Source organism: Symsagittifera roscoffensis, chromosome 4, assembly GCF_963678635.1.
Source record: "Symsagittifera roscoffensis chromosome 4, txSymRosc1.1, whole genome shotgun sequence".
Taxonomy (NCBI): domain Eukaryota; kingdom Metazoa; phylum Xenacoelomorpha; order Acoela; family Convolutidae; genus Symsagittifera; species Symsagittifera roscoffensis.
This window is the reverse complement of record NC_087065.1, coordinates 55,297,348-55,313,465: the sequence shown is the minus strand read 5'-3', so window position 1 is coordinate 55,313,465 and position 16,118 is coordinate 55,297,348. Positions and strand designations below refer to the sequence as shown.

Here is a 16,118-nt window from a genome sequence, read left to right as displayed (position 1 = left end):
TCTGAATTTATTTGTATATGTAAAATTGAAAACCAATTCTTGGCTGCGCCGTCAAGTGTGTGGTTTGGATTGAAGCTGTGCGTCTATGTATCCAATTTTGTCGAATTGGATTGTTTGCTAGTTCAGGTCCTATATTTAAAATTTAATTTGCTGTGACTGCGTTTAGGTAATCTTCTACAGAGTATTCAGGGTCTGTGCCTGTAAATACCATAAGTGGTTTATTTGATGATTTTGATGATCCACCCATTAGGTATGGAATCATAGTCATTTGCAGTGATTCTGCGGCATGTGGCATTTGAGAAAAATTTGTATGTTGTCTTTTTTGTTATTTCATGTTGTTTGTAAATAATATGTCAGTGGAATTTTGTTATGCATTTGAGTTGGTTGGTATGATTGTGTGTTAACTGGATTCGGTTGTTGAAAATTATTGTTGTAAGATGTTGATTTTGTGTGTATGGTTCAAAAAATATCTGGTTGGTCAATTTTTGTAAGAACGAGGTCATTGGCTTGAATAATTTCGTTGGTGATTTTTGATTATAGTATTCTTCATTATCTGATGGAAAATATTTTGGCGTATAATAATGAAGTTGGTTTTCTGGTATGGTATTAACTTGTTTTATTTTTATTTTGTTAAAAAAAAATTGGTAGTTTTCATTTGGTTCTTGTGAGGATTGCGGTTGATCATGAAAATTTACTGAATTTGAGATCGTTTGTGGTGTTTTTTTGACTTTGTGAAAAGAATTAGTTTTGAGTATTTGTATTAGAAGGTTTTGTTGTTTTTAGTCCATTTACATAGTTGTAACTAGATTCTGTAAAATTATTTCTTTGTGATGTTTATTGTTTTGTATGATGGTTTTGTTACTAGTCGGAACGTTGGGTAATCAATTTGTGAATATTTTTGTGCAGCAGAGTGTTTTTACTGTGGATTGTATTATTGTTTGTTGTAGCGTTGGTTTTTTTTTTATTTTTGGTGTTGTTAAAACTTGGTTGAATAGGTGAAATGCTTCGTTGTGCTTCTGTTTTTGTTGTTGTTTCAACATTTTCTTCGCTTACAAAATGTGATTGTGTTTGTATATCTTGTTGTGTAAGATTTCTTGTTCCATTTAAGTTGTCATTATTTATAAATGTAGAGTTTAAACTGTTATTTCCTGTTCTTTCATGGAAAAATTCATTATAGTTTAAAGGTGTTGCGTCAATTGTAAGTGGGTATACTCTAACATAATCTTTGTGAATAGAGATAGTGCTGTTTGCTTGACTTGATATATCTGTTGGTATATTAATAAATGATTCATGAGATCATTCAGGGTCCCAAACATAATCTGATTGTTCTGCTAATACGGTTTCGTCATCTGTATTTTGTGGTCTAATATTTTTTCTTGCATGTGCAATAAGACCAATATTGTGACTAAAATAATCAATTATGAACCATGCTAAGATTTTTTGTATGTCGTATTTATATGTTGTCTTATGTCATTTTTTGTTAGATCTTCTCTGATTGCATTTAAAAATTTTGAAAATATGTGTATTTACTGTCGTCCAATTGTGTGTCGAGATGTTTGAGTTGGTGAATCGCTTTGAGAATCTTTCAATTCTAATATAGATAACTATTTATAGATAAAGGAAAATACATCATTTGTGAATATTGATTTTGCTCTTATTGAGTTTTGGTGTTGTATTTTTTCGATGTATGATGTAAAAACGTTTGAAAATTCAATGTCTATGTCATCAGTTTGAATGAGATATCTGTCATGAAATTCATTTGGTGATTTGATTTCTATTGTGTAGATTCCAAATTGTGATGTGAGACTACATATACCTTTAGTATAGTGGTCAAGAAGTTGTCTTTTGATTTTTACATCGGGAAAGTCTCTTGTGCTCGAACTTTCTCCTTTTTCGAATAAATTTGCGATTAATTTTTGGCAAAATTGTACCTGTCCTCGGGCTTCAGTTAATGGATGTACTAAGACTGGAATTTCTGAATTTTTTGAGTTATCTTCATTTCGAATCATTTTTGTGTTGTATGACTGTTAGTGTGTAATTTTCACTGTGTTTTTTTGGTTGATTCCAATTTTACAAACGTTTTGGTTTGTTTGTGTAGCAATTTTTATTCTACGTTTCCCTTTTATTGATGATGGTGACGTGGTTTTGAGTCAGTAAATTATATTTGATCTTCAATTTGATGGTTTTTGTTTATTGAGTCGTTTAAATTGTGAAATTCTTGTATTGCGGTTGTTTCTGATTCTGAATTTTTTCCTAATAATTTGTTTTTGGTTTGTTAATAATTTTTTTTTAGTGTTTGTCTTTTTGTTCTCATGTATCCTACTGATTGTCTGTGTGGTGTGATTACGAGGTCGTATCTTTCGTCGTTCATTACGTATTAGGATTGTTTGTTTGTTTCCGAAATTGTCTCTTGACATAAGGTTTAGGATGATGGGTGCAAAATCTGGATTAATGATTCTAACTTTTTAAACTGTTAATTTTTACGATTTTTTGTGGTTAGCTTCATTTGGTTCTGCTTTTTTTGTGGTTTTGTTGGGTTGAAGAGAAAAGCGTATATCGATTCCTGAGAATGATTTTTACTTTCTCGTGACAAATTCTAAGCTAAGATAGACATAGCTAATTTTACTTAGGGGTTGTGATTTGTGATCAAAGTTTAGAGAATAGTAAATCGATCCATAAGGTTCAGGTATAATTAGAATGCAAGTAGTTCGTTAGATACTATTTTATGACTTACTAAGTTTAAGTGTTTAAGCCTGGGTCATCTAAGAGCAGGGGGATCAAGTGAAGGATGAGTAATCGAAGTTCTTCACTGTTTATCTTAATTAAAATGGTTAATTTTTTGAAAATTTTCTGTTAATTCTGGGTCTTTGATAAGGGTTGGGCAGTGAATCGACGTTTGAGGTCGTTAGACACTAATTAAATTGGGGGGAGGGAAGAAAATTGTACTATTTGATCCAAGGATAGGCCTTGATGATTTTAGGCCTCTAGAAATTTTGATATAGTTTAATTTAATTTAAAGATCCAAGAGAAGCCTTGATGATCTGTTATTTAAAATAAATTTACTTAAGTGAAAACAAAGACAAGCCTTGATAGTTTATTGATAAAAGGTTAGGGTTAAGTTTTAGTTTTGATGGTTGTTAGTTTTTGCGATTTGCTGTTATGTTTTAGGTGATGAAGCTGGGATGAAAAAATGAATTATATATACTCTAACGATGTATGATTTATACTAACTAATTTTGTATTTTAGATTCAATAAATATTTTTTCATGATGTTATTTAAGTTACAGCTGATTTAAGGAAAACGACAAGTGTTGTTTTTATCCGTCGTTATTGTACAATTAGTAGGTTTAGCGCCATGAAAGGTTATTGAAGAAAATTTTTCAAAGTATTATGTCAGTAAATGAAAGTTTAAATTTACTGCTTGTAGTATCCTAAATACAAAAGTTTGATCACGTTATGGTCGTACTATCATGAAATCGATTGGTAGATTTCTTCCTAATCGTATGTCGTCTCTTGTTCGAGGTCTTCTTCCAATACCGGGTAGTTCTCGTATTGTTCGGAATATTGGATTTGATCTATTGAGTCGTAGAGACATATCTACTAAGTTTTTGTCATACAACATTTTTTCAAAATGTTGTATTTGTCTAATTCTAATCTATATTTTTTCTAAGTCTAAGTTAGTTAACGTCTAATCGAGACTTTTGGTCGCACCAGATGAGTTATGTATTGGTTACTATGCTCATAGAGTAACTTCAGATAAGGTACACCGTCTGCTCATCACGCTATCTTATTTTCGGCCGGATAGATTCGTGCAACTTCTTAGTCTAAAACCAATCTTAATCTTACTCTTATATCTCTTTGTCTCAATAGATCTAGTGTACACCGGTTTGCGCAAGTTAGTTCCAGAATGAGAACAACAGTATTCTAAGTTTAATTCAAATTGTTCTGGTGTTGAAACTACAAGTAGTATCAACACTTACAAATAAGTGGGTTGTTAGTTTGATGGAGTATGATTGGTTAGTATTTAATATTTTATAGAGATAAAATATCATAATAATAACCAATGAAAAATACTAGTTTAGATCTGGTTCCAACAGGAAGATATAATCATTTTTAAGCTAAAACGTTAGTCCCGGTTTCAAGAGGCAGAAAACCAGAACAAAAGGATCTCTTTGCTCGGATAGACAAACTGTTTTCTGTTTTGAATGATAAACCAATAATTGACATTATTGGTTGCATTTCTTTGCTAGAAAAATTGAATTAAAGCCAGCATTTTCTGAATGCTTACCAATAGTTATGTTACAGTCCCATAGTTTGCCACAAAAGATGAATTATTAATGATTTGATTCATAAAAAATCGGTGCGGGCAAATCATGTTTAATGAAAATAGGGCTAAGTTTCTGAAGTTTAAGTAGCGCATTAATTTTATTCAGGGTAGCCGATACAAAATTTTTTGAAATTATATCTAGATAAACTCATCTTTTCAGGGTTTTTGACAAATTTGTTTTTCCTTTTCTGGCGTTTTGTTAGTTTTTTTTGGGAATAGAAAAAATTTGATTCAACAAAAAACTGAACTCTTTCGTAGATCACTCCAAAATTGTAGAAAAATGAAACCCTACTGAAACCCAGTCGTCTGAAAAACAGACTTATTACTCACTTGTTATTTACCGCTAATGTTATTTCTTTTTGAAAAATTACAATGAGGTGAAGCTTCGCCTCGCAAAAATTAGCGAGAATAAGAAAAAATGCAGCTCTTTAAAGTGCAATAAAAAAACCAAAAACAAGCCTCGAATTCGTCAAAAATTCGGCTATTTGTCTGGTTCAATCCTGCGATCAAGAGACTTTAAGAGTCGCACTCAAGAGTCGCTCACATTGAGACTCTGGTACAATCCTGCGACCAAGAGTCGCTCACACTAACCACTTAGCCACGGAAGCTTAAGGGAACACAACCCCCAGCCATAAATAAAGCAGAGAACAGAAGCTATGAAAATTCCAATACTAGAGATTGTAATTAATTATAGCAAAAGTGCCGCCAAATGAACACTTTAATGAATACTTTTTATTAGCGCGATAGGTTAGAAAAAAAAGAATGAACGCACTAATACGCTAACGCTCACAAGCTTGATAGTGTAGTTATATGAAAAATATTGAACTTTTTGATAATTGATTTATCATGATTGAAGGCGCATTTTATAAAGCACTTGTTGCGTCCATGCTGAGGAAAATCCTTAGACCATAGTTTCTTCTCACTGCCTCAGCTCGGCTCATACCACATCAACTCAGATTATAGCCACTGCCTCACCTATCAGTCTCTGGAAAACACTTTGATTGTGTTTGACTTTGTTTCGACCAACTCGACTTTATGTTTCGATTTTGTGTTCGACTTTATGTTTCGACAGATTCGACTTTATGTTTAGACGATGAGGTTGACTATGGGGCGTTCTCTACAATGGATTTTTGGTCGAACTCTGACATGTCTTCGACCCGCCTCGGTCGAAACAAATTGCAAACCTCGACCCGGGTATGATCAATCACACACAATTTGGAGAAATCTTTGACGCCCCTTAAATTTAATTATGAAAATGAGTGCACCAAAAACTTAAACAAACTTTTTCATGGACGGTAAAAAGTTGATTGTTGAAAGTTTGATTTGAAATAGACTTTGCCGGAAAAAACTTTGGATCAGTGGGTCCTTTGATATATACTTTGATTAACTTGATTGATGGCCCAAATTGGTCCAAAATACAGTAGCTTTCTTCACTATTAAATCATCACCTTTTGCCTTGGAAATTACGTATAATTTCTTTTATCCTGATTGATTGAATAAATGATGAACTATTAACTGAGCTAATTAATCACAAAAATATAGATTAAGTTTGTCAAGCATATTGAAACATTCATCTGATGGTAAAAGTTATCGCATTGCTGAGCATGGACACGGTGTATTAATCTGTAACTGTATCGAGCAAGATCTTCTCAAGATGTCGCCGATCAAGACAAGAAGATGTTGCCGTACGGAACCTATCGGTTGGAACAAACTTACCATCTACTCTAAGCTGTTTTCAAATTAACATGCCGTGACTTTATACATTTTAGTCATGCACTCAAATTACTAAAAACTGGAGCTCAAAAAGCCGAAAACTTCATGGTAATTTTGGATGGTCAGTTAGTAAATTCAGGTCAGTTTTCGGTCAAATTATTATTGAATCAACCAAAATGAAATTAAATGGAACAAAAACGAAGGTAAAATAAACCACATGAAGCGTGTCCGTCTTATTTGAGGCACACATGTGGAAACAGCAGCTTGTGAAAAGTTAAGACCAGTATCTGAAACTTTCAGAATTCATTATCTCAAGCATTTCTGAGGAATCAAGTTGGCAAAAATTGGAAACTTTTCAATCATGATGACAATGTTTGGTTAGTATTTTTACTTTTACATGTTTCACTCAAAATTTTTGAGAGCTTGATGATACAAAGTTGAAAATTTTCTACGATCTAAAAGTAATGTTAAAGACTTGCGAGGTGACAAAGAGGTCAATTTCTGATGGCGCGTCATTCACTTTTTCTGACTGGGCGCCCTTCATGCGCGATAACATTGAAGTTTCATCAGAACTCTTTATTCATAATTCAAAAAGAAATAAGCAACAAAATCAGTCAGTTTAGGACCGTTTAAAGGGCATTGATTGGTTGAGAACGTTCGCGCATTCTGCTATTCTTTGCTCATGAGAATAACCTATTCCCTTGTTTTTTCGAAAGTTTTTTCAAACACCGTCAGGGCAAACGTGAGATGCATGTATTAGTGACCTATGATTACAGTATTTCTACCGACGCTAAAAATGTTCATTCTTAGCTAATTTGCAAAAGAAAAGATAAATCAAGAGGAAAACTTAGAAATAAGCCGAACTCTAGTTGACAAAAACAATGAGACAGCTCTGTAATCACGCCGAAAAGTTTATTTTGAAGTTGAAAAAAACTGAAGAACGATTGTACCAGTTTTCCTCAATAAAAACATGTTTGAGTTTCCCGCGCACAGGAAGACATTAATTAGCATTCCTATCTAAACTTTTTCCGCTATCTCTGTAACTATATTCTTCATTTTTAGTTTTGATGGCGCTGGTTACAGTTCATCAGCAATTGACAATGGCAATGCCAATGAATGGGACAAGTGTTGAAACAGGAGCGACTGCTCCAGGACCAGGCGCATCTGCATCAGAGCTGCAAGCATATAAAAACGATCTCCTAGCCGAACTGGGTATAACCTCGCCTCCTCGAACCGGCGCAAATCCTCCAGCTCCAGGTGCAACTGCAGCTGAAATCCAGGCATATAAAACCCAGATCCAAGAGGAACTGGGAATTGAAACGCCTCCCCGAACCGGGGCGGTTGCTCCAGGCCCAGGCGCAACTGCACCTGAAATCCAGGCATATAAAACCCAGATCCAAGCAGAACTGGGAATTGAAACGCCTCCCCGAACCGGGGCGGTTGCTCCAGGCCCAGGCGCATCTACAGCAGAACTGCAACAATATAGAACCGAACTTCAAAACGAGCTGGGTATAACCTCACCTCCCCGAACCGGGGCGGTTGCTCCAGGCCCAGGCGCATCTACAGCAGAACTGCAACAATATAGAACCGAACTTCAAAACGAGCTGGGTATAACCTCGCCTCCTCGAACCGGCGCGAACCCGCCAGCTCCTGGCGCAACTGCAGCTGAAATCCAGGCATATAAAAGCCAGATCCAAGAGGAGCTGGGAATCGTATCGCCACAAGGTTAAAAGCTGTACCAGATCTGGAGGAAACATAATACGAATAAGGAATCAACCAATGGTAAAACTGAACTTGGAGCAGCAAAATATCCAATGACTCAACTAATATGTATAGTATCTGGTGAATACATATAAAAAATACAATATTACGACAATAGTTTTGAGTCTATTATTTAACATCGAGAAGACCATCGAGTCACGTAAGAACAAAGTTTTGAACATGGTTTCATCCAGTGTGAAAACCATGGAAGCTCAAAATGCTAATAGACAATGATTAGCGCGAGTGAAAAACTTAAGAGAGACAAAACGACTGCAGAAAATTTTTCACCTAGAATCAAGCAACAATTAATTTAGAATAATTAAAATCCAAATATTACACAATTTCAGCACAATATTTAGAGAAACGTCTTTTTAATTGTACTATTTCATTTCGAGTGCAAAAAAAAAACATGACAGTTCGTATCAGGGCGAAACCCTGAAGGTTCTAATTCCCCTCAACGTCTATGAGGTAGGTTTTAATTTCAATTCTACAAAATAGAAGAAAATTTCCAAAAAAATACCCCTACCCGACTCTCATGCCAGGAACAAAGTGACAATTTTGCATTTTTTAACTTGTCAGTAAGTGAAAACAGCTTGCCTCAATTCAATAAAAATACAAAACCTATTTTTTGATAAACAGTTCATGGCAATCTGCATGAAAAATGTTCTATAAATCCTTGTCAGGCTGAAACATTTTTTTTGCCATTCAGCAATTCAGAACATCAAATATTAGTTTAAATAGGGTTTGGTACATTAAAGTTTTGAAATCAAAATATGCCATTGTTTCTGAAACCTCCCGCTGGCTGTAATTTTAAATGCAGAGACATCAATTCTGATGTTAGTAATGGAATAATATAAAGTTAATCAATCAACTTGCTCATTTTTAGTTGGGAATGCATTTTTAACCCGAATTTTTTGCGCACTAAGCTGCGCTGTTACCGAAATTGTTGGAAAATCCAATTTTGAACAAATTTGTACGTTTCAACCTCACTTTTATTCAAAAATTTATCAAGAACAGAACTTTCGTCCTTTTTGAATGTAAGGAATCTGTTCATTCAAATTTTTCATAATTCCACAAAATTGTTGGCTGCAAAGTCAACAAGACTGCTCGTATCAGGGCGAAGCCCTGAATGTTCCGACTGACTTTTAATATTCAAGAAGCAGTAATAACCTATAAAAAAATTAAAGGTAATAAAATAAAAAGAAAACTTTTTTTCTGAAATTTGAAATTTTTTATGCAAATCATCCCCCCACACGCCATATTAAGTAGAAAAGGATAGATTTTGCTCTTTGTAACAGATCAATTATGGCAAATAAGCTTCTTATACCAATTTGGAGCGATTTATAAGTTGGGTTAAATCTCCGCTTACGCGTTAATAGCGCGAAATTTATCGCGCGTTAATTGTCCCAAATTGGCCACAATGGCAATCTTTAAACCCCCATAACTTTACGAAAAATGATCACAGGTGAAATATCTTTTCAAATTTAAGCTCAAGACAACAATACCTTTTGAATGATAAAAAAAATCCGTCAAAAATGGCTAGGTAAAAAAGTCGAAATTTGTCTGAAGAAAAAAAACCCACCCCGAGCACAAATATTCCGTTACTTTCGTATCGAAAGTCGGAACAAAAATTGTCTGTAGGAAAACAACCACACCCCAGCATAATCTATTCTGACTTATCCTTGAAAGTGCAAACAATACAAACAAAACTGCTTGTATCAGGGCGAAGCCCTGAATGTCCCGACTGCATTTTAAGGTTTATGGAGCAGTAATAACATTAAAAAAATTCAATTAAATAAAGCAAAATGAAAAAAAAAATTCTAAAATTTGAAGTTTTTTATGAAAATCATCCCCCCACACGCCATATAAAAAACAAAAGGATAGATTTCGCTCCTTGTAACAAACCAAATAGGGCAAATAAGCTTCTTTTAACCAATTTGGAACGATTTCTAAGACGGATTAACTCTCCGCTTACGCGTTAATAGCGCGAAATATACCGCGCGTTAATTGTCGCGAATCGGCGAAAATGGCAATCTTTAAAACCCCATAACTCTACGAAAAATGATCACAGGTGAAATATCTTTTCAAATTTGAGCTCAGGACAACAATACCTTTCCAATGATATAAAAAGATTCCGTCAAAAATGGCTAGTTAAAAAGTCGAAATTTGTCTGAAGAAAAAAACCCACCCCGAGCACAAATATTCCGTTACTTTCGTATCGAAAGTCGGAACAATTAAGGAAGCTATGTTTTTGTCTGCGATTCCACTTTGTCTTTTGCGAAAGCCAAGTCGCCCCTTTGCTAACGCTAACCAAATTTTATTTTAACCAAACTGTATTTTTTCAGATAACATTCCAAAAAGATGCTCATAACGATTAAGTAGTTATTTCACGGATGTAACAGTTTCGAACACGTTTTGCTCAAAAAAATTTTACAGACTCAGCTTGGATTTTATTTTTTGAGTCAAAAACATGTTCACAATTTGCGGAACGTTTGAGGCCTTGAAAACAAGTGAATTGGCGAAATCAACATTTTGAAGCAGTAAAAAGAAAAACTTCTGTTCTGAATCAAAAAGTTTTGATAACAATTTTGACTTCGCGTGTTGAAATAAACTTTTCAATTTAAGCTATTTTGTTGTAATTTTTGGCGCATATTTCCATTTTGCTGTTTGCAAATTACTCATTTTCTAATTTTTTTGGATAAATTTTATAGCGCTGAAAAATCAAATGTAAAACTCAGAACAGAAAAAGTAAAAAAAAAGAACGCAATAGATTTTTTGAAAAGGGTCTCAAAGAGTTTAGCGAAAAGTTCAAAATGTAACAGTGATCAAAATAAACACTCAGCCCAAAAGAAACAAGATTGCTCGTATCAGGGCGAAGCCCTGAAAGTTCCGAATGCCTTTAAGGTTTATGGAGCTGTAATAACAAAAATTTTTTAAATGTAATCCCAAACTCAGTAAAAAAAACTAATCGATTAATGTTATAATTATAATCGTACTTTTAACAAAAACATAATTAATTATGAGCGCCAATTTTAGATGTTTAAACGATTTAATAATCCATTATAATGATAACAGTTTTGGTGACATCCCTAAATCTCTGATGGCCATAAGTACAAAATTACTGTTTCTTTTAGTTCGGTAACCAACTGAAAACAAAACAAATCAAAAATAAAACCAAACAAAGCGATGACGTTTGTTGAATAATAATGGATTATAATCCATTATATGGATTATACTTCAATAAAATTTGAGAAACAGACTTTCAAAAACTAATCGATTATAATCGATAATAATGATTTTTTTTTGTTTCGAAAAATAGTAACATTATATTCCTTTTTTAATCGAATATAATCAATTATTTTTGGAATTTATGAAGACTGACAATGAAAATCCTTTATATTCTACTATTTTTTCTTTTTACTATTCGCGAGATAGAAAAAAAATTGAAAAAATGTTTCTGAAACTTGAAATTTTTCGTGAAAACCATCACTCCACATGCAATTTAAAGTACTAAGGGATAAATTTCGCTCCCTGTAACGAATCAATTGTGGCAAACAAGCTTCTTTCAACCAATTTGGAACGATTTCTAAGACGGATTAAATCTCGCTTACGCGTTAATAGCTCGAATTATATCGCGCGTTAATTGTCCCAAGTTGGTCAAAATGGCCAAAATGACAACCTTTAAACCCTCATAAATTTACAAAAAAAATCTTCGTGTGAAAAATCTTTTCAAATTTAAGCTCAGGACAACGTTACTTTTTGAATGATATAAGAAATTCCGTCAAAATGGCTAGTTAAAAAGTCAAAATTTTTCTGAAGAAAAAGAAACCCACCCGAGCACAAATATTCCGTTATTTTCGTATCGAAAGTCGGAACAACAAGACTGCTCGTATCGAAGCCCTGAAAGTTCCGACCGCCTTTTAAGGTCTATGGAGCATTAAAAAGATGAAAAATATCAAAGTAATAAAAAAAGAAATAATTTTTTTTGAAAAAATTTGAGATTTTATGTAAAAACATCCCCCCACACGTCATATTAAGTACAAAGTGATGGATTTTGCGCCTATTAACAAATCAATTATGGCATATAAGCTTCCTTGAGCCAATTTGGAACAATTTCTGTGACGGATTAAATCTCGCTTACGCGTTAATAGCGCGAAATTAATCGCGCGTTAATTGTCCCAAATTAGCCAAAATGGCAATCTTTAAGCCCCCATAACATTACAAAAAATGATCACAGGTGAAATATCTTTTCAAATTCAAGCTCAGGACAACAATAGCCTTCGAATGATATAAAAAATTGCGCCAAAAACGGCTAGTTGAAAAGTCACAATTTGTCTGAGAAAAAAAAACCCACCCCGAGAACAAATATTACGTTACTTTCCTATCGAAAGTCGGAACAATTATTGAAGAAATGTTACTCGTTGTAGAAAGCTTTTAAAAACTCTTTCTTCACTAGTTTTTAACAGATGAATAGCTTCATCATAATCATACAACCTCAAATTAATCAGAAATTACAAACTTTTGTTCAACTTTAAAAATAAAACAAAAAGTAAATTTTAGAGAAATGATTTGTTTAACTGGAATGACCTCCACCTAAATGAGATATCACATAATTTCAGACTTTTAGCTTTTAATTCCGATACGCAGCCGCCTTCATTTGTTTGATAATTAGGCGTTCTGTTTTTGTAGGAAAGTCCTAAGTGTTGGATTAAAGTTTGATTGAGCATTTTTTTTATGTTAGTTGGATCATCGCCTTTGCAGCTAAAAAGATTTTGTAATTTCTGGCCTTAGAAGCAAAATTTTTTTCATCTGATGTATTTTAAGTGCAACACGCTTTGGTTTTTCCTAAAATCTACGCAGTCATTCAGATTCAGGCAGCGGACACTTTGTTTGCTATAAACAATATTTGTGAACTTCGCTTAATATTTTTGATTTTCAAAACCAAGAAAAATAGACTGGTTTTTTGACTGAATAGCAAATTTTTGGTAACTTCAAGACATTCAAGACCGGGCTGAAGTATTGATCTAAAAAAGTTGGACCAAAAACAGTTTTGGACCAAAAAATACTCCGGGTATTCAGATCTAAGCAGCTGAGTACCTTTCCAATCAAGCCTACAGAGAAGTCAAAATAAGTACAAGAGTTTTTGGACTCATTCATCTCCAATCCGTTTGGAAAAGAAAGCGGTTCTTGTAATGTGAGTTGTTGCATTCAAGGTAAACTTTTGGTGCTCAAAATACAAGAAGTGGGCGAAGGCAGCTGAACGAAGGTCTTTCAACGGCAGCATTTCCTTCTTGGTGATAGAAAGAATTAATTTCACAAGATCGAAAGATACCAGTAACTTTCCCTTGGGGACTCCCAATTTTGAAAGTCTGTGAAGGTCAAAACACCAAAATTGCTTTGAACAAAAAAATTAGTTTTACTGCAAGTAGAGAAAAGTTTCAACAAAATGCGATAACGTCTCAATTGCGGTTCCGCAGCCAGATGTACTCTAAGTGCGACACTCTTTGGTTTTCTCAAATTTTAGAGTCTAGGATGGTATGGCCGTTAATTCAGGCACAAATGGTTGTTACAGTTGTTACGAAGCCCATACAGTTTCCACAAACATACAATTAGAGCTAATAAAGCGAAAACGTCTCTATGATAAGGCGAAAACGTCTCTGTGGCAGATCGGCCTCGCAATATCTAAGCGAAAAACCCTTTTGTATTCCTAACTATGCTATCTCGTATGGAATGACCGAGCAATTAGATATATGTGGCTGTCAGTTAGTGCTTCAGAAAGTATCATAGAAATTTGATATCAGCTCCGCATCCAAATGTATTTAGAGCGCAACAGTCTTTGTTATTCCCAAAACCTGCAAACTTTTTTTGCATTACCGGTCAGTTAGTGCTTCGTAAGTAAAACGAACAAATTTCTTGGAAATTTCGATAATTTCTCTGTTGCCACTGCGCAGCCAGATATAGTCTGAGCACAACACTCTTCACTTTTTCCGAAACCTGCCTTTTAAAATGGCATGGAAGTTCAACGAGATACATGTGGCTGTAAGTTGATTTGCCTAAAACGGTGGTTTTGAATTTCTTCTTGACTTTTTATTTTTCTATACTTCAATAAAACACACTAATAGCGGCATTTTTTGGTGGCAGCAAATGCGAACCATTGTTATGCTTCATGGTGCGAAAATATTTAGCGAACGGATCCTAACAACTACGAATGATTCATTTTTTCATCTATCAAACCTAAAGTGAAACAAGACTGCCCGTATCAGGGCGAAGCCATGAATCTGAATGTTCCGACTGCCTTTTAAGGTTTATGGAGCAGCAGTAATAGCATAAAAAATTAAATTAAATAAAATAAAATGAAAATTTTTTTTTCTAAAATTTGAAATTTTTAATGAAAATCAACCCCCCACACGCCATATAAAGTAAAAAATGAGAGATTTCGTTCCTTTTAACAAATCAATTATGGCAAATAAGCTTCGTTCAACCAATTTGGAACGATTTATAAGACGGATTAAATCTCCGCTTACGCGTTAATAGCGCGAATTATATCGCGCGTTAATTGTCCCAAATCGGTCAAAATGGCCAAAATGGCAATCTTTGAACCTTCATAACTCTACGAAAAATGATCACAGGTGAAACTCTTTTTCAAATTTAAGCTCAAGACAACAATACCTTTTGAATGATAAAAAAAATTTTTGTCAAAAATGGCTAGTTAAAAAGTCGAAAGTTGTCTGAAGAAAAAAAAACCCACCCCGAGCACAAATATTCCGTTACTTTCGTATCGAAAGTCGGAACAATAAATTAAGGATATCAACCTAAAGTGAAATATTTAAATCAATTGCAAATTGGGCGTTTCTTTCTTCCTGCTCTTCTCAAAACTGTTTGAACAGCAATTTTTAGATAGCATTTTTTTTCCTAGCGGACTCTATATAAGTTCTGAAAGACTAAAAGACTAAAAACGTCAACGGTACTTCTGATTCATCAGTTTACTGCTTTTGCAAATAAGGCGCAAAGAATATCATCCAAAAAAGCTGCGACAATTTCTCAATGGAAAATTTTACAGACAGATTTGTTTTAAGTACAACACACTTAGGTATTCCTGAACGCGTCTAGACGATTCGGCCAAAGACAATTCAGCCGAATTGAAATTCAGACCATTCAGCCAAAATTATGCAGAAAATTCAGCCAGAGACAATTCAGCCAAAAATATAGTGACCGCCGCAGTCGCGCCAACGTGTTGCGAGCTTGCCAACAGAGGGTAGGACTCTATACGAAATTTAGAGCCGGTTATCGCCGAAAAGCGGCGACGCGCGCGTAGCGCGCCCACCGGCGACCTTAAACCGAGAAAAAGCTCCAATTCCGATTTTTTTCTTTCGAATGTGGCATTTTGTAAAACTGGCTGAATTGTCTCAGGTTGAATTGTCTGTATATTTTTGGCTGAATTGTCTGAATTTCAAATTGGCTGAATTGTCTTTGGCCGAATTGTCTGTGCGCCATTCCTGAAATCAGCAATCTCATATGGGCATTCACGTACAAGTCACTGTCAGTTTATGCTTCTGTGATTAGAGCCCACAAAACACCCACGAAAGGGATAACTTCTAAAGAGCATTTTTTAATCAACCAGATGAGTTCTGAGCGCAACATTTATCGCTTTTGCCAAAATCTGTGAAATCATGTGGCACCTACGATTAATTAGAAGTATGTGGCTCTCAGTTAGTCAGTTAGTGCTTTTTCAAGTGAAAGGAAAAAAACTCCATAAATTGCAACAACTTTCCAGTAACAACTCCTCAGCCAGATAAATTCTGAACGCAACAGCCTTGCCTTTTCCCAAAATTTGCGATCTCATATGGCATGAAACTTCATTCAGATATATGTGGCTGTCAATTCGTTTGCTGAAAACGGTGATAATGATTCACCTCTTCACCTTTTAATTTCCGAAATCCCAGAAAAGTAGAGTAGTAGCAGCAAATTTTTTGGTAACAGTCAATTTGAACCAATGATCCACAATACAGAGCGAAAATGCTTTAATATAAAATCCTATAAAAATCAACTGCGGGTATTCAAATCTCCTTAGCTGAGTTGCACATTCATCAACCAAACCTACAGTAAAATCGAAACAAGACTGCTCGTATCAGAGCAAAGCCCTGAATGTTCCGACTGTTTTTTAAGATTTATGGAGCAGTAGTAACATACAAAAATTTAAATGTACAAAAATAAAATGAAAAAAAAAACTCTTAAATCTGAATTTTTTCATGAAATCATCCCCCACACGCCATATAAAGTACAAAAGAATAGACTTCGCTCCTATTAACTAATCAAC

The 16,118-nt window shown here is 34.4% G+C and overlaps 1 protein-coding gene across 1 annotated transcript; it reads left to right on the top strand.

Annotated features, from left to right (window-relative positions):
• Window positions 1–6,282: 6,282 nt before the first annotated feature.
• On the top strand, window positions 6,283–7,918 carry LOC134843938 (mucin-7-like). The gene is made up of 2 exons (XM_063860293.1): window positions 6,283–6,417; window positions 7,103–7,918. Exons 1-2 carry the CDS (start codon window positions 6,402–6,404, stop codon window positions 7,768–7,770), a joined length of 684 nt encoding a protein of 227 aa, XP_063716363.1. The 5' UTR covers window positions 6,283–6,401; the 3' UTR covers window positions 7,771–7,918.
• Window positions 7,919–16,118: the final 8,200 nt, after the last annotated feature.